Source organism: Temnothorax nylanderi, unplaced genomic scaffold, assembly GCF_030848795.1.
Source record: "Temnothorax nylanderi isolate EJ_2023f unplaced genomic scaffold, tnyl_v1.0 TNYL_tig0108_pilon, whole genome shotgun sequence".
NCBI classification, from domain to species: Eukaryota; Metazoa; Arthropoda; class Insecta; order Hymenoptera; family Formicidae; genus Temnothorax; species Temnothorax nylanderi.
In genome coordinates, this window is record NW_027249170.1 from 274,626 (window position 1) to 297,394 (window position 22,769).

Consider the following 22,769-nt stretch of genomic DNA (forward strand, 5'->3'; position numbering starts at 1 on the left):
GGAGAATGACGAATTACAAGACCTGGAGGCGATACGCGATAAGATTCTCAGCAGCCCGCGCGGCGAGCATATGCAAATGAGTGCCTGGGAGGACGACGACGACGGTGTGGAGGCGGAACGTAATGCGAAAGGTTAGAATTCTCACCGCGTCAAATTCGGAAACTAATTGCATCTCGCAACTCATCGGGGGGGCGATAAACCCTTAATGTCTGCAACTCGAAAGCCCCGAGAATTTTTCTACAATTAATTTCGTGCCTGTGTATGCCTTTATAGCGTATCTTTGTGCCTCCAGAACCTGATGCAAAGGCGATACTGAACGCTGCCGAGGAGGGAAATCTGGCGAGAATTAGGAAATTGCTGAGCAAAGACCGTCTCTTACTGGACTGCACGGATAAGGACGGCTATACTCCGCTTCACAGGGCGTGTTACGGCAATAATGTGGCAGTTGTGGAGGTAGGTTTATGAAGAAGACCTTATTTCCGTCTCTTAGCATTTACAAAATTATTTAAAGTGGTTCTTGTATACATCGTGTCTCTGTCTCAGCAGTATCTACTTGAAGCTGGAGCTAAAATAGACGCTAAAACTCAAGACGAATGGCAACCTTTGCACTCTGCATGCTGTTGGAACAACACGGAATGCGCCGAGACCTTAATCGCAAACGGAGCGGACATTAATGCAAAAAGCAAGGGTGATCAAACACCCCTACATCTGGTTTCCGCTAGTTCGCACAACTCCCCGGCCCTTCAGCTTCTTCTACTGCATCCTGACACGAATCCCTACCTGGTTAACTCGAGCGGAGATACCGCAGATCAGATTGCGAGGAGGACGACAAAGTATTATCCTATGTACGAAATAATTGAGCCTTGCCTAAATGAGATTTAAGGTAAGCACTTAAGAATTTGTACAAATTGTATAAATCCCACTGTGTCTTAATGCAGTAAAGATTTATTTGATATACATATACATATATACATGCATTAGCATAGAAATATCAGCAAGAAGCATGCAAACATTGGAAAACAATGATAGTTTGTATAAACACGTCTGTTGTTGCTGCATTATGTTACTCTATAAAAATTTTTATGTATAAATTATATCATTAAACAATGAGATATACAATCTATACGAATACATGATCCAATATAAAAATTTATATAAAAATATAATGCAGAATATATAATTACGGATACAGTTATATCGGAAGAATCGATAAAAATAATACTTCATATTGTTCATTTTTCCTCCAATGCGTGTCATGATTATGATTATGACTAAAGATAAAAAAGATGAATATGATTAGCCGAAACGAACACATTAGTTCTTAAATAATAACGCAGAATGAAAAAAAAAACTTAATTACATCAATAAATCATATTAATAAACGATATGAGAAAGCTACATATTAACATAAACATTACAAATGTAATATATAAAATAATATCGTGTTTATGCTTCCAATCTATTTCTCTTTCTCTATATATAAGCTGTCTTCCCAGTTCGTTCCACATTCTTCGTCTTTAAATTGGGGTAATGACGGGATAATGATTCTACAGATTAGTATGACGTCAAGTTGACGAATTTCGGAGTACCGTTGCTGAGACGCTTAGATCCCTCCCAAATGAGAACGGTGGAGTCTTCCGTGACCGCGTACAAATGATGCTGATCCAGAGGCCACGCCACAGCGATTATCGCGCCGCAACCTCTCACGTTATTCGAAATTTCTCTGACCAACTGCAGATCCCAACTGCTCCATAATCTACGTTATCAGGGACACAGTCTTTCGTTCAATAATTGTTCGTAAATTTAATAAAGTAACATATATGTATATATATAGATATATATATATCGTACCTTATTATTCCGTTGTCTAAACCAGTTGCGATGACGTTGACAGAAACACCCTCCGGCGCGTTGCTATAACAAAGTGCCGTTACACGTCTTCTGGATAAAATGGAGCCCACGGCCCTCGCGTTTACAGTGTGCACCGTTAATTCGGATTGATTGTTGGTCGCGTTGTCCTCTGATCCAGGAATGTCATAAGTAGCGGCTACATCCCCGAGTGTCTCGCTAATACACAGGAGATGTACAGCGTAACCTTGGTCACAGACTATTGACCTCACATACGTTAAGCTGTTTCAAAATAAAAATATACAGATGTGAGACTCATATAAATTGCAAATATAATTCTTTATCTCTCCACATGCTTAAATATCTAAGGTTCATTTATGTACCTGTTCAAGTCCCAAATAGCAATGATACCGCTGCCATCGCCGGAACAGGCAACGCTAAATGTACGTGACAGACATATCACTGTCACCCGACTTCTGTGAGCCAGGAGCACCGTCGCAGACGCTGAACTGAATTCGATTTTACCCGTCGTCCCTACGGTATATGCATGCACTGTGATTCGGCCTGATAAATGCCCAATCCAAAGCTGCCCACAATCAGGAGTAGATGCCAACGTCGTAATCTAAAAAAACAATTGGGCATTATATGTATATTTAATATTATATCTCAAAAGAAATAGTTTTAATAATCCTGCAAATGCAAGAAATTGTTTTCTTCTTTTATTATTATTTAATTCTTGCTGGCGTATTATTCATTGCGAAATGTGTGTTAAGATACTTACGGGATCAAGGCCTGAAGATTTAATTAGAGGCCTTGGCGGTTGTTCCTTCTTACATTTCAATCTAGCAATTCCATCTGTGCCACTCCATGACGCTAATGCGACACCCAATACAGACATACCGCTCAACATGCTGCTGCCTGATAACATAAAACGCTTTCATTCATATCTATATTTAAAGCTTCGAGTACAAATAGCGTTGCACAAATAGCGTTATGGTATGCAATAATCATGATATGACTCACTAACCTTTTTCTTTGGTATATCCAAGGAGAAGCGTGGTGTAATTAGGCAAACCAAAAACGTCACCGGTTGCTAAAGGAACCAGAGAAGCTAGCGGAGTTTTGTGCTTAAGTTTCCAACATAATGCAGGCTCATTGCCGGGCGCGCCCACATAATTTCCCCATTTTATACCTGTGATTATATCATACAGTTGCAACATTTAATTGATTTAATTTAATGGACTTAATACATAATTTTGTATTATCGTTGATCGATTAACAGTTTTAAGACGCAGAAAGATGCATGAAAGATAATTACCATTGATGCCTTCAATAACCTGCGGCGTCTGATTAGTTAACGATATATTGCCGATATTTTGTATCAATGGATGGGGAGCCCTGAATAATTGCGCGGGCGTTTGACCATAAGTTCGTACCATGGTTTCCCAGGCCTGACGTTCTAAGGGATCGGTTATCTGCTCCACGTCGAATCCGTAATAGGTCTAAATACAAGGAATTGAGCTGTTAATATTCATCTCTCCGTTCGAAGAGCTACGCTGTGATAACGTAAGAGCACGTACTGCGGGATGAAAAACATTTATAGCCTCTATCGCCGGTCTTCCTGTCTGTCTGAATCCAAAGACGAGGTCAATCCAATATGGCAATACTTCCCTCACAATATCAGATTCCAGCGCGGCTCTATGTGCCAATATAAATAGGCGTGCGTCGCCGGCGCACCACTTCGGTAATTCGACATCTCCAACTTTGTTACCATTTTGTCGAACGCCGAAATTGAATCCTGTAACACACATGCAAATGTATTATTATATATTATTTATATACATATTATTTTATGCGCGCAATATTTTTTTCAATATTAAATGCAATGCACTGGGATTTACCCTCGAAGTTTAATAAAAATTCAGGCAAATAGAAAAATTCTGGTATCAATTCCTTCACGTCCGTTGTTGAATCGCAACTAGTTAATCTCCATGTGGTAGCTAATGCATGGAATGTTCGATCAGGAATATCAAAATTGTTATCTGTAAGTAAAAGCAGATTTTTAACAATAATCAACTTTTCGATGAATATCATTGTAAAAAGAATAATCTTTTGTGTAACTACCTTGATAACAAAGGAACATGCTAGTAAACGGTGGAAGCCGTACCAAAAAGTGTAATACAGTTCCAGAATTACTATAATGAGAGCCATAATGGAATGGTCCTTGATTTAAGGCAATTAGATTAAATCCTTCTGTTAAAGTTTGTTTCAAATACTGTATGAAAATAAAGTTATTAGTAATGCTACAACAAAATATCAAATAATAACGATTATTACTTTAAATGGCTTACATTATAATTATTTATATAGTGTTGCTCATTCTTTTTATCTTGCACAGCCATCGGTCGTTTAAAATTCCTGTAAAATACACAATATGTATTCGCGTGTATTACAGAAATGTATTCGAGTGTATATGCGACATAATTTCCATATTATTTACCGATAAATTTTCGGATTGTTCAAGTCGATCTTCTCACTGACGTAATCCGCCAAAACAAACGGGAATACGGGATACTGCATTAAGTCATTATACGAACGGCCTGCCAGTTTGTTCAAGCAAGTTATGTATTCCCAATTAGTGAGCGCTCCACTCCTCCACAAGGCCAGAGCCTCCCCCAAGTCATCGCCGGGGATTCGCCTGGGTAAGTTGCAAGCAGACAGTTCCGTCGCAAATTCGTCCCTTTCCTTAGACGAATTGAACGCCAACAGGTATGTCCTGCCGGTAATGAGAAAGATTTCGATGGCTCTCTCTTGCAATTGGTACCTTCTTCTGTGCAACTCTCGAATATCCTCGAGACGCCAAGCAGTACCACCAGCCACAGCCAAATCGAAACCACCCAATGCTATCTATAATTAACGATGGTTAAGAAGTTAATTGTGAAATTATAATTATGGAAAACAAAGGAATTGCTCACGTCTGTATGTAACGGCATATCGGGGTTGTCCGGAACGAAATACACGCACGTCTCGCCAATGAGGACTTCTCCGGCTAATTCAGCCCTAGGTGTAACTACTTTCGCCTGAGACATCTTACGTATTTTCTCAGTCGTGTGCAACCGTTCGATCAGAGCCGCAGTATTGGCGTCTTCGCGAGTGCTCGTAAATAAGTACGATAATGGCATCTCGATATTGGAAGACTCTGTAAAACATAAAATTTAAGATTAAAATATGGATGGAGAATTGATTCAATTTATTCAATTTCATTGCGTACGTGAATGTTAATAAGGAAAATATATTCTATTTAAAACAACCTGAACTGACTACTTAAGACAAACTGAATGTTTTCCGTAACAATTTATGATAATATTTGTAGGCACACCTAATCTGTCTTGATATTCAGGCAAAAAGAATCTGTTGTCAATATTCAAGTGACATCTCTGAAGTCTTATTCTGACTCTCGCAGGGCCTTCGGTCGGATCCAATTCCCAATTTCTCGGATAGCTTTCGGGAAAGTGCCATGGCGCCCGTTCGTGTGTTAGTCGCTTAGCTATGTCTCTCCATCTGGCCACCGCCTGAGCCTCTAATGCTCGCGTGTGTTTCAACTGCTCCATCAATACTTTACGCTCGCGGTTTTGTTCCTCCACAACCGAACGCGTTATAGTCATGGCGCTCTCGATTAGCTGTTTCGCCAACGCATCGAATCTTTTGCTGATTCTAACGTAAAAAATTACATCGTTTTATTAACTTGTCAACGAAATGCTGATTTCCAGGATAAACATGACATATGCGTCTACCTTAAAATCGCGGGATAATTGTCGATACAAATATCTTGATCTGGAAGCAAATCTCGACGTAACAAAGCTAATTCGTCGTTCCACACTTCAGAGCTCGCTTGCTCTATCCCTTTGGCGAGGTTCCATACGCGCAGGGCTTCCCTCAACTCTGCACACACTCTAGCATCGGCACTTGGCATCTCGTCCCGCTTTTGCAATAGGTCCCAGAAGAACATGGTAAACTTTTGCTCCATCTAGACATAATTTACAGATAATACAGATAATAATTTCATATTTTGCCTCTGTATAAAAGCGGTCTTAGACAAGTCCCGCTTTCGATTCCAATTTTTATCTCATGTATGCCTCAATTTTATAAGAAGTTGATTGGAAAATTAAAAGTTGTGAATGAAAGAGTGTGAAATAACAATAGTAACTCGTTTCGGGAACTCATACTTCAATATAGACAGATAATTTCAGGTCAAATGCGTAATATGGGAATACATATTGTATAAATTAATTTTAATTAACTTTAATAATTTTATTAAATTAATTTCATTAATGTAAATACCTGTGGGTGAACTTCCAGGATACACGACAAGATTTCACGAGCTCTTGGTTCTTCCATTAGAGATCTGATGGCGTATATTCTCGTATTGATACTCTGATGCGGTTCCAGCAGCCACACCATAATTCTAGCTGTATGCTTTCTTAAAGCAGTTCTGACGGACCACGTGTTACTCCAGTGATTTTTCTTCTCCAGCGGACTGCATAGACCGTGCAGAAGAACGGAAAACAGTCTTCTCGTTAGTTGCAATTCGTTGACGGACGGCGACGCGTCAGCGGCCATGATAAATTCAACGGCGCGTGTCACAATAATACGAAAACGATCGTTCAACTCTCCTTTACTAGGTTCGCGTAGCACCGGCGGCGAATTCGTGTGAAAGTTCGCGTAGCTAGACGAACGGGACCCATGATCGCTCTGCTCGCTGGACGTCGTGAGAACTGAAAGAATTTTTTTGAGTGTAAATACACAAGTACCGGAAACTTTCGCGCGCTGTAATCACTACCTGAGGTAAAGTAAGATGCCGAAGCCAAGTAGGATGCCGTACTACGTAAACGGAATCCCGAAGGATTCGACATTTTAGTCGTGAGCACGTCCAACTCTCCGTCGAATAACGCAACTTGGGCGTCTCTTATGGCTGTGCAGGTCAAACTCGCGCGGCACCGTAACTTCTCCGACAGTTCCATGTAATCGAGTATCATGTGTAGATCTAATACCGCTTGCATCTGATGATTTCCCGGTAATTCTAGAAGTTTGGTCGCGATTGCTACGAACAGTACATGAATGTCTCGGTGAAGGGACGTCGAGGTACCTTTATGCGCCATTGCGCATAAAGCTTGTGCCAATGACTCGATCAAGCCTTGCTCTAGAAGTACTTTCAGTGCACTCGTATTCTGGAATAAAAATTAATTTGTATGATCGTACGTCGAAGTTACTTCCGTAAGCTACCGTATTTTCCATTCCCATTACCTTTGCTATTAGGTCAGTGATAAACGATATAATTGGCCTGGCTACGCTCGAATCAGAGGCCGCGGCCTTTGCAATCATTGCCATTAACGGCGGCATCGCCGCCAATGTCGGACCTCGTAGAGCTAAGTTTTCTAAAGCGACAATCAACGATTCGCTTCCGGGATACAAAGCTATCTGATTTCCTAAATGCATGAAATACTTTTGTTTTATAAATTTATTAACTTCTTCGTCGCTAGCGCGTTGTAGATAGGTTTGTATCACCTGTAAGATATCACAAGATACTGATGAAACATTTTATTCGCTCCGTGTCTCGATGGAAGTTATACGATATATGTTGCACTAAGAAATTATTTACCTTGATCAATGCTGTGCGTACGCGATTATCGGGATCATTGGCTAGAACTAATAGCAGTTCAGCTCTTAAAACGTGCTTCAGTACTAATCCAACTTGACAGTCTGGTAACACTCTTACAGCATCTCTCAGTAACAGTAACAGCCCCTCGCAGACTAAACCCTGACAGGCTCTTCTTTCATCCGCGTATGTTGATTGCCTTTCCTAAATAATATACGATGCATGATTCGAGTAAGTGATACGTAAAACTATGTTGTATACAGATTTTACATTTCTCATTATACATACATTGCTTTGAGGGTTGGATCCATCACTACCTGCAATCCCGGAATCTTCTCCGGCACTAGTATTATCCGATGACAGCACATTTTTACGGTCCTTCTTTTTAGGACTTCGCGTTTTTTGAATCTGAAAAAATTAACGATTAAATATAATATTCGTGTAATTTTCACAACCAAAGAAATTTTACCCTGCAAAAATCACACCTGTTCATTTGTCAGTGCCTTGTTTAGTTTGCTATTCTCCACCATGCCTATCGAGTCATCGGAAATGACAGTATCGTTCCTTTTCGAATTATTGTCCTTGAGTTGTGGCAACATAAAATAGATATTATGTCGCGAATGAGTGACATAAGTCTCTGATGCTTGATGAACGAGGACCAGGTAATCAGTGATGGCGACCAAGTGAGCAAATTCGGGCGGTGCACCCATCAAAGCGCGCATCAATTCTACAATAGCAATTCCGGTATTCGAGTCCAATGTGGTATTCTCTTCTTCATGCATTTCGTACATGAAATGTTCCTACGAAAAATAGAGATATTACTATAAAATATGTAAATCGCGTATTAATGTATATTTTATTGTGTGCAGATGTGTGTTCTTTATGAATTATTTTTTTATTTACCTTACACAAGGTAAGAATCGTATCCACGATACCGACCCTGTTTAACTGCGATGCGTTGAATTCACGATGTGAATGTTGATCTCGCAATAAAAGTAGTAACGCTTGCAACAGTAAATTTAACGTATCGTATTTAACCCACGCTCTCCATGCGGTAAGAGCGCCTTTGATCAGCCCCGGGTCTGTGATAACGGCTTCGCAATTCTGTGAGATTGAATGGTTACCGCTGCCGATATCTTTGATAATGATCGAGCTATCGCATGCCGCATCCAGTATCGCCTTTAGGATGTGTCTACCTGCATGACATCTAGACGATTCTAGAACACGCAGAATCAGTGACGTTCCGCCGTCCGATCGGTATTGGTTCAGGAGTTCTGAATCACTACGGACAAGATGCAGGACTATAGACAGAGCCAGAGCTTGTTCTTCCTCGGTGGAGTTTAATTCGACCACCTGCAAGGATTCACGAATGTTTAAATAGGATATGCAGACGCTTTTATTATTTCTTTCTTAATTAATTTTTATGTAAATATAAAGTATCTATAAAAAAAGTACTTACTCTCGCAAAAAGATATAAAAATACCGGTACACCGCCCACTAAGATCGCCGCAGGTACAAGACCTCGGTATTGCTGGCTCTCTAAACGAGTAGATACAATCGGAGGTATCGATAGAGGTGGTTGCTGCGATACTCTGTGCTCTGGGACCGAAACGACTCTAAAACCTGGTTGGCCCGGAAAGATACTTCTCACAACAACTATAAAGATAATGACAATAATAAAAATGACATAAATAAAAATAAATAAAAATAAAAAATAAAATCTAAATAAAATAGAAATAAAATAAAAAATTAAATAAAATAAAAATTAAATAAAATAAAAATTAAATAAAATACATGATAATTCATATGACCTGCACAGTCAGAAACATATCAATAGTGATGAGTATAACTTACCAGCAGGATTAGCGATAGCTTGAGGATACAAATGTACGACGTTAGGATTTTGAGCCTCATAATTGAGAAGCAAATTATCTTGCAGCTCACTAAGATGCGAGTTCGTCGCGTCCATAACGGTATCCCAATCGATTTTCGAATCTGATACTACCGTCTCGACGGCGTGCCTCAGATAGGTACCACCATAAGATTTTCGCCGGCTTAAATCAAATTTACCTCCTTCTACAATGCGCAAAAGTAAATGTTAAAGTCTCAAGTTTTGTATAGATACAATATTAGGCTGTTTAGTGTACAGTTATAGACATCTATTAATCATAATACATTGCTAACCGTATCTCACTTCACGAACGCCATTCAATGCGCCGGATGCAATAAGAGGCGCAAAATCAGGTTTCATCGTATTTAAAATACAATCTGCCAAGTTGGTGTAGTTTGGTCCGAGACCTGCCAGATGCAATGCACGCTCTTTCGTAAACACTGGACATCTGCGAGTAACAGTTAAATAAATATAAATGATTCTGTTTATATATATGAATTACTTGGATGCTGAATAACAAAATAAAATACCTAAAAATCATTAAATTCCCAAGGTACCATGCGCCAATACTGCTCGACCCAATTTGACCTAACAAAATACACGTAGTACCAGGCTTTCTCACCAGTAAACCGTCAAACGGTAATTGAGCATTGACTTCTTTCCAACCGTCCACCCAGAGCGTAACTTCAACCACAGCACTGCGCTTATTCAAGACAGTGTCTTTAATGTTTAAAGTCAAGTGGTGCCAGCATCCCGAAGGAAGCATGCCGTTTACCGAAGTTTCGGAGATCGTTCGGTTTGTCTTATCATCCGGTCGAGTAAGTCGTAAGATTAATTTATCTAGAAATTATGAAATCAATGTCAGCGCAAGCTTTCGAGCTTTATTGATAATTAGCGAATTTTAAAAATATATACCTGATCTGAGATCGAGCCAAGTTTCCAAAACCAACGACTCAAACCCGATGGACATCAAATGTATTATCGATGTTGGCATGGGTGGCGACACAGAACCGTCTACGACTAGAAGAAGCATCAGACATTGATATTTGTTCTTTTCGTGACAATTTCATGAATACGTCCGAATAAGAAATAACGAATTTGTTACCGGTAAAATAAAACTTGTACCACGTAACGTAATAACGTAAGTGTGCAATTAGGGACAATAAACATAATTGTTGATTAATAATTGTTTTCTCTCTCTACTAACCATCCCGACTCCAGTCATCAGAAAGAATACCCCAGTCTGATAGACTCTCGCTGTCCGAATCAAGCAATGGGGAAGTGCTGTGAGCAGTCGCACGCCCGCCGACCGATAGCCCCCTTTCTACCCTTAACCACATGGAAGCGGAGCAACCGTGCAACCACACCGACCAAGCAAGTTCCGGCCCGACGGGCAGGCACGTTGCATGTACGGACCATGGACTGCAAATTCCCGCAGCAAGATGCTTCTTTCTAAAATTGTTCACGAGATTCTCGGCTTTCTCTAGATTCTTATGTTCCTCCGTCTGGATCTTCAGCGACGCTTTCGTGTCGTATTGCACGGGGAACGACAGGATGAAATTTGGCTGAGGTCGTGCGGCCAATACCAAGTGATATAATGGCTCCAGCAAGAGCAACAACAGCGGTTTCTTCACTTTGAAAAACGATAGATACGCGACTAACTCCGTCGGTGAGATTGATTGCGTCGCCAATAATGTGAAAACTTCCAGTGCCGCATGCTGCAAGTCTGTAAAAATTCACTGTACAGTGTGCTAATATTTTGTGAAAACATATACCTTCCACGTGCTAAAACTACCTCGATATCGCGGATCGTTATCCGTAAATACGTTTTTAAAACCATTCAGTATCTTCATAATAGTTCCTGAGGCCGCGAGGGCAGCACAACTTGAGGCACTTTCCCGACAAGTAAGAGTGACCCTTCGCAATCCACCAGTTATTATTGATCCTCTCTCTAAATCTAAACCTCTGTGAAAAAGGATTTAATAAAGTAAAAATAATGTAATACATTAACATATATATTCGCAAAAGTGTTCAGGACTTACTGTTCACTGAAATGAATTAAAAGATCTATCGCCAAGGAACATAGAGCAGGATGCGCATTGGCGTGACCTCTCGGTTCTATCACAGGTCCAAGTGGGCTGCTGCTTTTCTTGGAGACGCTTTTGCTGGTATTTTTTCCAGGGACTTCGATATCCGCTTCATATCCATCGTCAGCGGTTACATATTCGCCGGTACTGCTATCTTCCGCACCGTAATCCGGTAGGGTTTCCAACGACACGGTTGGTAGCTGTAATAAAATAATTCCATTAATAAATATTCAAGGTTCTGGATTTTTAACAACTGATGTTGAGATTTAAAACATTATCAGCACGTACTCGGGGACGCGGTTGTTGCTGTATGCTGTTTTCTTGCGCTGGCTTCAGCATAGAGACCTTCAAGACCGCGTCCACTATCACAGCTATTCCACGGCCAAGCGTTATCCCAGTATTCATCAGTGTCTTTCCTAACTCCATGACAATGTCACAATCATCTGCACCGCAGAATGTGTTTGTCGTTATACAAAATCAGCAATGGCAACGGAATAATAGTTCAATAAAGCAAATATCAAATCTAATTCCACGTGTAATAAGATAACCGGTCAAGTGATTTCAAGAATGACGTTTACTATCCGCCTACGTTCTTCGAACTGTTTTTCTGACGAGTAAACGCGCGAAACATCTTCGGATTATAACGCCGCAGCTGCACGAGCGACTGATATACATGTATATACATACGTAACCGACGTGTGTGTCTGTTACGCTCTTTATTAATCGCATTCGTAACATGAATACACTTACCCAACGGAGATATCAGACAACACGTAATCAGGGCCTCGAAGAGCTTATGCGCCGATTTATCTGAAGAAAAAAAGAAATACGATACGATTCATTAATAATTTCTTAACAATAATTTTTCAGGTATTATCATTCCACATGTCGCAACTATACCTTCAATACTATCCGTGGCAATGCCCACAGTTAACAACTTGAACAAATGCAACGATTTCCCGGATACTGAATGCACTGATAGTTCAGCGCGGAATTTCGGGCTGCACAGCGCTACTCCTGCGGCAGCCCTCCAAGCCGCGCTAGCCTGATGCAGGCTAAATTTGTTGTACGACGCGTCCTCGTCGTCGCACACTTCGGTAGCCTCCTCGATAAGAGGGTGAAATTTCTCAAACGAATTCGAGATCGTTGCGGTATCTGTCGCATCAGTCTTATTCTCTAATTGTTCGCGGTGAATATCATTTTCAGGCAGTTGCGCTAGAGTATCATCGAGATCTTCAACCGCCTCGGCGGTCTCCGTTCTCAAATCTTTTAGAGCAGATAATTCAGCTTCTTGATTGTCAGAATGCGTATCACGTACATCCTTCTCGCCTTGCTGGTCCGCTTTCTCACCCACTCTCAGTTCCTCGAGACGCTGTAGGCCGACGAACAATCCGTTCGTCTCTCTGTCGAGGGTTTCAAAGAGGAACTTCGTCGCCGGCGCCTCAATACTTTCCGTATTGTTGAGCTCCTTACAAATCCTCCAGATCTCTACGGTCGCGGTGACTTCCAGAAGAGCGTAAACGCTCCTAGTGAACGCCGCGTCCGCTATTAGAGACAGTATCTCGTGCAGTCCGTTTATCTCCATGAATTTCTCGCACAGCCTCAGGTTCACGATTAAACACGATATAACGGACATACAGGATTGCAAAAGGAACCTCGCCGTTGCGTTGCCCTTGTCGGTCACGTAACGCGCTTTGGCACGCAGGAAAGTCGGATAGAAGACCTTGAAGAGAAGCTGCTCTCTGACGTGAAACCGAGAGCCGGGTGTGACCTTCAGCAGATGCGCCATGACTACGTAACAGAGTTTCGGGTCGTCGGGGCACAGCAAGTCAATGTATAACTCCAAAAAGTCCCATGAGTAATTTGTCGGTTTATCACAGGTGTTGCATGTATCCGTCGTCGAGCAAGCGCCCAATTCTCTGAAAAGCGTACGCTCCAGGAACGCCACGGCTGGCGCATACGTCGAGGGGTCGCGTTTCCTGAGACAGGCGATAACGCTCGAGACGAGGGTCCTCGGCGGGAAGCAACAGCACGTACCCGCGGCGGTAATTATCCCGATCAGTCGCACCTGCAACTCGCTCGCGAATAGATGAGATTCTTTCAGTAAACTCGTGAGTGTCGCGAATAATGAGGAAATGCAGCACACTTGTTTATCGGCCACGCCGACGATTGGTTGGGCGTACGGTGCTCCGAGCACGTCCGAGTGATGATGACTCTGAACGTGATCGATGCAGGATTTGTGTTTCGTTCTGTGGCACTGCGTGGCATGCGACAGATCACGGCGAACGCGCTTCAATCCGCTAGTCAGCGCGCCTATTATGTCGATTATCTTTTTGGCCCGTACTATCGACTTCGCTGGATCGACACTGGGCAGACCGACGATCGCGAATATCGTTCTTTCGACGAGCCTGCCGTCTTGACTCTCGACGAAGAGTCGAAATAATTCGAGGAAATCCGAGAGCTTGTCGACGTTGCTGCTACGCTGGTGCAACAAACAATAAAGAAATGTGACGATCCCGTAGATGGTAGCGAAGATGAATTCCTGCAGTAGCGAACCTTCCTCCGGCTCCAGCACGTTCACCGGCTTGCTGCAGGCATTCTCCAGCAATCTCAGAGTCATCGGCAGCAGGCCATTGTGAATCACCGCCGTGGTAGGTTCGTCGGCCCTCAAGGCACGTTCCAGAGCCGTCAACATCAGCCTGGCGGCCGCTGCCTTCAGAGTCGCGCTTTCCGTGCCGTTCAAACTGCTGCCGTCTATGCCGAACTGCAACGACCAGAGCGTGTCCAGAGCGAATTTTAAAACCTGCACGGCTGGCGTTTGCTCAGCGGGTGTGTCGTAGTCGCGCAAGCCTTGCAGCAGCTGTATAATCAGCAAACTGATCTCGAAGTTACTGATATCGGCGTCCAGCACATCGCGGATCCTTTCGTCGATGTAGTCGCGCGGCGTTTTCCTTACGGGACGTGGCGGCAGCTCGTACAATTCAGCCCGCCACTTCTGCTCTTCGTCGCTCCTAACGATCGACGTGAAATATTCGAAGTCCATCGGATTCAGGCGAATCTTCAGCGTAAGAGAACGTGCTGGATCGATGCCATCCGTCAATGGCTCGAACTCGCTGCTCGTCTCACCCTCCGGTGTATTGCGTCGCGCTTCCAGAATCGACGACGGTTTCTTCGGTTTCTGACCGGCGGATTGTTGGGTCTTCGCAGCACCGACGGCGTGCCGGCGAGCGAATCTCCTGCGCGAAGGTATATCGACCTCATGAGAGAAACGCCTGCGGCCAGAACTTTTAGCGCTCTTGCGTTTTGCGTGCAGCACGATATTCACCGTATCGACGGTATCGTCGTTACAGTGAAATCTCATATACTGGTTGCGTATCGATGACTCGACGACGGCGGACTCGCCGTTAGACTTTTGCGTCGCGGCGGTCAAGTTGGCCTTCGAGTCGGTCCCTCCTTGAAACGCGACTTGATAGAGAGCGACCAGCAGCGTGACCAGTTCGCGACCGCAGGACAGACCACGTACACCTAGTAGATGCAGCACCGCCAGGTAACGCCAGCCGCGATCCTGGACCAGATACTTCCGCAGACCGATCAGCTCGCCGCCGTCGTTTCCGCACAGCTCGTGCACATCCGAGAGCAATTCGCAGGCCACGAGGGTCGACACACCGCCAACGCCAACCGAACTGAAACAAACGGATGTGCTTGATGTGTACCTATTTTTTTACTATCTCATTCAATGATTGAGTTATCAGATGTGAGTTTATCAATGAGATACGACAGTTACGTACATATTTGTTATTTCTAGTAGCTCATGTGTGATACCGCCACTTTTTACATTGAACAATAAAGAAAGGAAAACTTAGCGCTTATCAGAAAGTGATTCACAACAGAATACACAATAGCAGGTCAATGATTTTTTATATTATGTATGTGTGAATATTGTAATCAACACGCTAGTAAGTTTAATCAGGTATTTAAAACATTTAAATAAATAAATAAATACAATTAACAAGCGTGACTGGCAGAAAAAAATAAAACGAGCTACCAGATCAAAAGTCAGCTTCTAGCTATAATAAAAATTCTCAATTGCAACCGCAGAAGTGCGATCGAATTTTCACATTGCGGTTGAGGCAAAGACAGTGAGTCATAAAAATAAACGCGTAATCGAATACGCTTCCTAGAAAGTATCGCGTCAACTCTGCGGGAAATATTGCGCAGAATTCGCACATAAGATAATAATAATAATAAATGTATTAATATAATAATATGAGATTCTCACCAACAAGACAGAACATCTTTCACGTCTTTGCCTTCTTTAATTTGCGCGAGCAATTCCGCCAGAAATATATCAAGCCACGACGATTTCTGAAACAATCATTATGATATCAATGTTTGTCGGAGTATTTATCAACAGAATTTGTATGAAACGAGCAAATATCTTTCGTAAAAAAAAAAGAATGTATTCGCAAAACCAGTTATGTAGAACTCGTACAATAATTAATACTAATTATTCAATCCGTAAACGTGAATTCGGCAATTCAGAAGATACGATACGATATTCGTAAGAAAAAGCCACGTTAAAATATTACTTCAAAGAGAAAATTAGTGGATAAATGACTGTGCTCGAGATAAGAAGAAATACAGACATTTTGTTCATTTACTTGCCAAAATTGACAAAGATAATTTTGGCTCGCGTCTCTGCGCGATATAGTAATCAACATTTTAGCGAGCATAAAATGAAAAACATAACGATTAAGCATATTGCAAAATGACATACTTGCGGACCGCTGTTTCTGATATTCACAATTTAATAAAAAAAAAAGCCTTATAGATATGAAACTGGAGCACTCCGAATTTTAGCTATTCTTCACCGACAGAAATAGGGATTGTTGTCTAACGGTCGTTTAATGTATGCGTATGACGAAGTCTGTTTACTGTAGTAATATAGACATGCGATCGGGCACGTATACGCGTGATTCACGATGGAAATAACCGTCCGCAATGAAAATATGTCGTTCAGAGAAAATTACACAATTGAAATCTCATAATTGCTACAAATTATAATTTAAAAATAGATACATGTGTCACATTTTGTTAACGCATTTCACATAATTGTATCTAATTATATCTGTTTTTCTTTTAATTCTATTATTATACGAGAGAGACATTAAATAATGCGGTTTTTCGATCAGTTGAAAAGGTTGAAAAGATTGTATAGCCGAAGAATGTATTATTTCGACGCTCTCCACGAAGTATTGACGAGCAAGGCGCAGATAACTTGTAAGGCATCCGTTTCTTTCGTAAGCCGCTACAATGCGGTATCTTCGGTCGCGGAAACAATCCAATTACAATGCAATAGGCTTCGAGGCTACAATTAAATGTTGAACTTGACAACAATAATTTATTCCCATGCTACGCGTTGTATCGATGTACAACGCGTAGGAAAAAGATTCCTTACCATAATAGACTTATTATGGTCGAATCTTGTTAAAATTAAACGACAAAAATTCACAAAAGCTTAAAAAAGAGAAAAATAAGCGATAAAGTGGAATTCCGAAAATCAAGAGAAAGCATTGTTCCCGAAAACTGTGCTAATACCTCGTAACTCTGGGGTTCGGCGTGGATAAAGTGGTCCCATAGAACTTGTAGTTTATTAATCGATACCGTAGACATCCCTGAACCCCGTTTGTCACGCTCCTTCTCGTCCTCCTCCTCTGGCTCCTCGGTCTTCAACCGCGCATCTTCCTCGTAACTCGCCACCTCGTCGAAACTCAACCACCCGCACAGATTGTCCTCGTGCTGCCTTTGACGTGCATCCTTCGACCAAGTAACTTGATCACCTGAAAGACCGGGATTCCTCACGTCGCGCTGAGTAAACCAACACGTGTTGAAATACATGATCGATATGTCTCCCGTCTCGTACGTCACTTAAAAGTCGGAAACTGTGTGTGAACCCGGTATACTCTGTACGCTGACAATTAGAATTTGTTTCACATTTTCAATACATGATCAAGGAATACATTATATGTACATGATATACAAAAAGGACCGGTGTTTCAATGACACCTGAATTTAAACGCTTTGCGAAAACGAATCAATGGATCGCAAATTGTTTCAATAAAGGAGTTGATATTTTGATTCGACTTTATTCAATCGTATTCATATCGTCGCGACTGTGAAACATTGTAGCGTATTGCAAATCCGATCCCGACGCGGGAGTGTCGAATGTGTTTACCGAACGCGAATATGGCTTACATAACATCCCCACGTATTCGCGATTGACCACCAGTTTGCAATCTTCCGCGGGGAAGATCGGAAGTCTCACGGAACCTTCACGAAACGATCGGAAAGCGGTAACCCCAGATTTATAAAACTCCTCGATAACGATCACTGCCGTCGCTACTGCCGCTGTCGCCTCTATCACGGCACTATCGATAAACCATCACCACTACTGCCGATCCCACGGAAACACGAGCCGCGCGGAGGAATCCGGAGGAATCGCCGCTACAACCGCGATGGCAGGATCTGATCTACCGCTACTGGCAATTCTTATCTGTCGACTTGCTCTCGTGCCGCTTACGACAGTGCCTCGTTATCGCCTTCACGGAGCATGTGACAATCCGCTCATAAATCTCACAACGAGCGAGAGAACGCAAAGTCGTCCCTCTCTGGTAAACCCTTCTCCTCAATTCTTACAGAGCCACCCGTTGAAAAATACGACGCGACGACCAAGGCTATTATCGTTTCAATTATAGGCAGGATTCGACTTGTCAAAGTTAGAAAATTAAAATCCAAGCGCCTTCGCTTCTAGACGATAAGCTTCCCTCTGATCATTGTTCGTTCGTTCGCCATTCAAGTCTAGGGATTGAGAAACTGATCTTAAATACCTCGTTAAAATATGATGATAAAAATATGATGTTTGAAAATTAATACTGCAGAGTATCAATTACGATTCTTGGTACATCCTACTATCTTTGATATACTATAACGCGCACAGCGACTTAATATAATGATTCGGAGAACGACATTGATTTTATTTGCAATGCTCAGCAACAGTTCATTATATCAAATAATTAAAAATAAATATTACATGATATCTTAGGATATACAGATATAAGTACGTTAAAGAAAGAAAAAATAGTTATTCACAAACAAAGGTTTAAATTGCCTGCTTTTCTACCGCAAATAAAATCTTGGATTACAAAATTAATCGAAGAATCAAATTCTAATTGTATGATTTTATAATATTTCCGATACTAGTAAAATGATAAATGATTTGAAGTCCTTTTTCAGTTTATAATCCTATCCATTGTATGCAAAATGTCTCAAAATAAACAGGCCCAATGTTAATAATCCTTTTGATATGATTCAAAAGCAAAGTCAATATTTTTCCTCAGAGAAAATGTTGAAGGAGATTCAATTCATAGTTTTGTAGTTTATTAATCTAAAAAGTTTAGTTTCCAAAGATCTCCCAATTTCTACTGTTAACTACTATTTGTCAGAAAGAAAATACGATTTGTACAATTTAAACCGCTTATTCGGGGACACTTTACAAAATTTATATCATTGTATTGGAGATATAGAAATCTCAGGCTTACTTAATAAAAATTAGCGTTAAATTACGTTCGTACGAGCAAGTCGAACACGATGTCTATCCGCGCACGCCGATGAACGAGAGTACACTCCTCTTGCTCGTTAGTTCGTGTCTCCGGCTCGAGTCTTCAGCTGGGGGTGAACGTTGGATATTAACTATCCGCAACGAGGAAGGGGAAATCCACGGTCGAGCCTCCGGCGCCTCCAATCGGTTTTCTTCCACGACGAAAAATCGTGGTTCAAGTAGCGTCGGCCCCTCGCCAGTCTATCGACAAATAGAAAACGAATCAACAAACGTGTCGCATGAATGCGATGTATGTGATGCAAATGATAACGTGCAACTGATCTCGGAAAAACGTAGCGATAAACTTAGTCGCGACTGAGCGGCAATGCGCGTTGCATCTCGATAATTGGTGGAGGAATTGCCAAACGAAAGAAAAAAGAAAAATCATTATCATTTGCCATAAATCATTCATTGTAAATATCAGAGATAATTAATCTTTAATTTCTCTCCGTTATCTATATTTAATTTTATCAATAAATATGATCAATTAAGCGTTATATCTTGTTGAGCTGTTTCTCTTTTTCAGGTTCACGGCATCATCGGAAAAAGGGATGAATCGCTAATTTATAATTAATTGTGTAATTTAACGATTTTTTAATTATCCAGAACATAATAATTTTATGGATACGCTCCTGGTATTATCGCGGCGACGTTTTTCCATATAGCTAATATAGATAACGACTGATGTTAGCGTTGTTCAGACACAATGCAAAATATCGCATTCTCCCACCCACGATGTTGAACAATCCCCAAACAATTCAATCAGTAAACACGACAGTACGATAACCGGCAAACAATTGAGAACAGTTCAGTGGACAACAGCCGCATGTGGCACGATTGTCGATCAATCTTTGAACAAACTCGCGCAGTCGGCTGGTTGTTTTATGGTGACCGATTATCTTAATGAAGTTCTACGCTCCGTCGTGCTTTAATTAGCCCCTCGCCCTCAGCAGTGCGATAATAACGTGTTAAAGATGTGAGTAATTTTTCAATGTCCTTCTCCGAGTGAAGTAAAACGATAAATCGGCAATAAGACGTTCCCCTCGAAGAAGATCGTCGTCTCTTGACCGTTTTTATAGGGATCTAGAAATGTCGAAATATATATACATATATATATTAATACGTAGCTTTCACAATTCTACTTAAAAAAAAAACGGTGTAATTTTTGTGGATTCGATCTCCGACTGATAATATAAAATCTTACGCCAAATAAACTCTCCATTGTTGCGAATGAATTAAGATTTCTTTCACGCATTCGCAACATTCGATATTAGCTCGTTAATTCAGATCGCACCAATCCCGACATATGGTTTTAGTAAGCGACAAGTAAGCGACGAGCCTTATTGCTTCTTTTTCTTTTCGCGTTCTATAATTACTTTATCGCCTCGCGGACTTTTCGTGATCAGCGCGCGACGTCGATAAACAGCGGCATCGCCGACGACGATAACGATAACAAGCTGACCTTCGCTACTCTCGTCTCGTAAAATTGACAATTAAGAGCATCCATTTCCTCGCGGGCTCTCTTCTCTTTTTCACGTTCCCCGCCATCCGTTCCTCGTTTGCGCGGTGTCGGCCGAGATTTAGAAATCCGCTCGTTTCCCAATCGCGTTTCGTTCACTTTGTTTCATCCTCGGTCTATCTTTCCGCGCCTAAACATACATCAATCTCATTTTAAACACGAAACTATACTGTTCACAGTATTCACACGAGTATGTTTTATGCCTGTCCCGTTTAGCTACATTTTCTTTTCACTTTCATGTCCATTGTTTCCATCAGCCCAACACGTTTTCAATTTGAATCACGTTCCCGCCATTCGTCCCTCATTCGTGCGACGTCGAGCGAGTCCTCGTTTCCAGACTTCTTTCACAATTCATTTTAATCGTATTTCATTCATTCGAATCTTCGTTTCATTCCTCTAACAATCTTTCTAGATTTCTAAAACCTAAACGTACACCAGTTTTTATTTTAAATTGCAAAAAGTATGAAAATATTTTGAAAGCTATGAAAGTATAGCTAATGTGAGTGTATGTTGTGCCTTTTTAGCTACTTTTCTCGCCTACTTGCATGCAGACTATTAAATTCGTAGTGTCAAATTATACTCAATTTTAGTCATTTTTAACCATTTCTATCGCCACTGCTCCTACTCAATATGTCGTTAATGTAACTAAAACAATGTTAATTTAACTAAATTAATGGAGTTAAAATAACTGTTTTATATTAAAATAATAAATTTCGATACACATTATATAATAGTTAAAAATGACAAAATGTTATTTAACTTAAAATATTGGTTTAAAATTTCACCCTTTAATATTTAAGACTTAAATATTAATTAAAGGGTGAAATTGTAAACCAATATTTTAAGTTAAATAACATTTTGTCATTTTTAACTATTATATAATGTGTATCGAAATTTATTGTGTTTATTTAGGAATAAACACAAGAATGCACTTGAAATTTAAGTGCATTCTTGTGTATCGAACACAAGAATGCACTTAAATTTTAAGTGCATTCTTGTGATTATTCCTAAAACGTCAATGTATGATTTAAGGCAGTATGAGCATCTTACTCCAAGTACAGCGAGTGTCAGAAAAGAGAAAGCCGAGGCAAACGAGCTGCGATTCTGTCTAGCGAGTTCCATTCTCCATGCGTTACAGCTGATTACGGAAGCTACTCGGTTCAGCTTGTCGATTCACCTTGTGCATCTTTTATTTCTTTTTAGTTTCACGCTCCGAAGAGTATATGGGTATGAATATAAGAAACGTGGGAAGGGCATAATTAAACCTACGTGTAAAATTCGATCAATAAGCTTGTTTTCTCAACCGCGGTCTCTCGCAGTTTGCTCCTTTTCCCCCGAGGAGTTTACATTTTTCGTTCCGCTCCGAGAAAACGTACGACGATCCGCGTAGCTAAGGAAATCGGAGTCACGGACTTCACGTGCGTGCGGGAGGTCTTCGCCAGGTCTTCGCCGCAGGACGGTCAGGTCGACGCCAGGAATCGGCCGTGAGGTATGTACTCGTCGCCGGTGACCCGTCGTCGACGTATGTACCTCGGAACGCGACGTTACTCGAGCCTGGCACGCCGTTTAGTGGTTAGCTGTCACCCGGACGACAACAACACACACCGACTCCATCGCTGCGGCTGCGGCTCCGGAACGCAGCGCCGCCGCCGCGACCCGCGACTCTCGCGCGAGATATTCTAGTAAACAAGACTCTCGGCAGGAGGGAGAGAGGAGGAACGTCGTCGTCGCGGTCGTCGCGATACTCACACGGTCGCGGCGACGACGCGGCGTATTTATTCCCGTCCGCGTGCGGCCTCGCGCATTCGTCGTCCTCAGGTGTGTGGAATTGAAGATGCCGGCGAGGATGGCCGTTCCACTCCGCGAGCGGAATATTCAAGAGAATCAGGACTTATTAGGGCTGCGTTCGGAAACGTCACCCGAGTGCACACGAGTATACTCCCTTCTCTTTCTATCTCAGCGAGTTAGAAGGAGAAGGGAGTATACCCGTGTGCACCCGGGTGACGTTTCCGAACGCAGCCCAGGAGTATTTTTGCGCGCGCGGCAACCAGCGGCGACGGACTTTCAAATGGCGAGTGCCACCGCCTGCGCTTCCCGCGCGACCGGCGTGG

General features: G+C 41.8%; 2 protein-coding genes across 11 annotated transcripts in view; one reads left to right on the forward strand and one right to left on the reverse strand.

The window, feature by feature from the left end:
• On the forward strand, positions 1 to 2,199 carry LOC139775908 (ankyrin repeat domain-containing protein 49). The gene is made up of 4 exons (XM_071712279.1): positions 1 to 131; positions 274 to 453; positions 544 to 883; positions 1,554 to 2,199. Exons 1-3 carry the CDS (start codon positions 123 to 125, stop codon positions 880 to 882), a joined length of 528 nt encoding a protein of 175 aa, XP_071568380.1. The 5' UTR covers positions 1 to 122; the 3' UTR covers position 883; positions 1,554 to 2,199.
• The window catches only part of Mv (lysosomal-trafficking regulator mauve), a 22,022-nt gene continuing 180 nt past the window's right edge, over positions 928 to 22,769 (reverse strand). Inside the window, exons 1-38 of one of the 10 annotated variants that reach the window (XM_071712211.1) lie at positions 21,928 to 22,595; positions 20,602 to 20,788; positions 19,081 to 19,340; positions 17,738 to 18,340; positions 17,081 to 17,322; positions 15,762 to 15,847; positions 12,383 to 15,165; positions 12,233 to 12,292; positions 11,771 to 11,925; positions 11,438 to 11,682; positions 11,191 to 11,360; positions 10,603 to 11,121; positions 10,311 to 10,415; positions 9,926 to 10,235; positions 9,689 to 9,843; positions 9,359 to 9,580; positions 8,964 to 9,160; positions 8,408 to 8,857; positions 7,990 to 8,304; positions 7,793 to 7,912; positions 7,508 to 7,708; positions 7,153 to 7,413; positions 6,689 to 7,076; positions 6,190 to 6,623; positions 5,643 to 5,875; positions 5,228 to 5,562; positions 4,824 to 5,047; positions 4,349 to 4,755; positions 4,200 to 4,266; positions 3,973 to 4,123; positions 3,750 to 3,890; positions 3,429 to 3,646; positions 3,167 to 3,350; positions 2,876 to 3,040; positions 2,630 to 2,766; positions 2,232 to 2,470; positions 1,852 to 2,130; positions 928 to 1,756 (exon numbers count right to left, since the gene is read on the reverse strand). In XM_071712211.1, the coding sequence (XP_071568312.1) occupies positions 1,555 to 1,756; positions 1,852 to 2,130; positions 2,232 to 2,470; positions 2,630 to 2,766; positions 2,876 to 3,040; positions 3,167 to 3,350; positions 3,429 to 3,646; positions 3,750 to 3,890; positions 3,973 to 4,123; positions 4,200 to 4,266; positions 4,349 to 4,755; positions 4,824 to 5,047; positions 5,228 to 5,562; positions 5,643 to 5,875; positions 6,190 to 6,623; positions 6,689 to 7,076; positions 7,153 to 7,413; positions 7,508 to 7,708; positions 7,793 to 7,912; positions 7,990 to 8,304; positions 8,408 to 8,857; positions 8,964 to 9,160; positions 9,359 to 9,580; positions 9,689 to 9,843; positions 9,926 to 10,235; positions 10,311 to 10,415; positions 10,603 to 11,121; positions 11,191 to 11,360; positions 11,438 to 11,682; positions 11,771 to 11,925; positions 12,233 to 12,292; positions 12,383 to 15,165; positions 15,762 to 15,847; positions 17,081 to 17,322; positions 17,738 to 17,744 (10,407 nt within the window). In that variant the 5' untranslated portion in view covers positions 17,745 to 18,340; positions 19,081 to 19,340; positions 20,602 to 20,788; positions 21,928 to 22,595 and the 3' untranslated portion in view covers positions 928 to 1,554. Of the gene's footprint in view, positions 1,757 to 1,851; positions 2,131 to 2,231; positions 2,471 to 2,629; positions 2,767 to 2,875; positions 3,041 to 3,166; positions 3,351 to 3,428; positions 3,647 to 3,749; positions 3,891 to 3,972; positions 4,124 to 4,199; positions 4,267 to 4,348; positions 4,756 to 4,823; positions 5,048 to 5,227; positions 5,563 to 5,642; positions 5,876 to 6,189; positions 6,624 to 6,688; positions 7,077 to 7,152; positions 7,414 to 7,507; positions 7,709 to 7,792; positions 7,913 to 7,989; positions 8,305 to 8,407; positions 8,858 to 8,963; positions 9,161 to 9,358; positions 9,581 to 9,688; positions 9,844 to 9,925; positions 10,236 to 10,310; positions 10,416 to 10,602; positions 11,122 to 11,190; positions 11,361 to 11,437; positions 11,683 to 11,770; positions 11,926 to 12,232; positions 12,293 to 12,382; positions 15,166 to 15,761; positions 15,848 to 17,080; positions 17,713 to 17,737; positions 18,341 to 19,080; positions 19,341 to 20,601; positions 20,789 to 21,708; positions 21,845 to 21,927; positions 22,596 to 22,769 lie in introns of those variants that run through there. The other 9 variants (XM_071712210.1, XM_071712212.1, XM_071712209.1 and 6 more) reach the window with 9 other exon arrangements.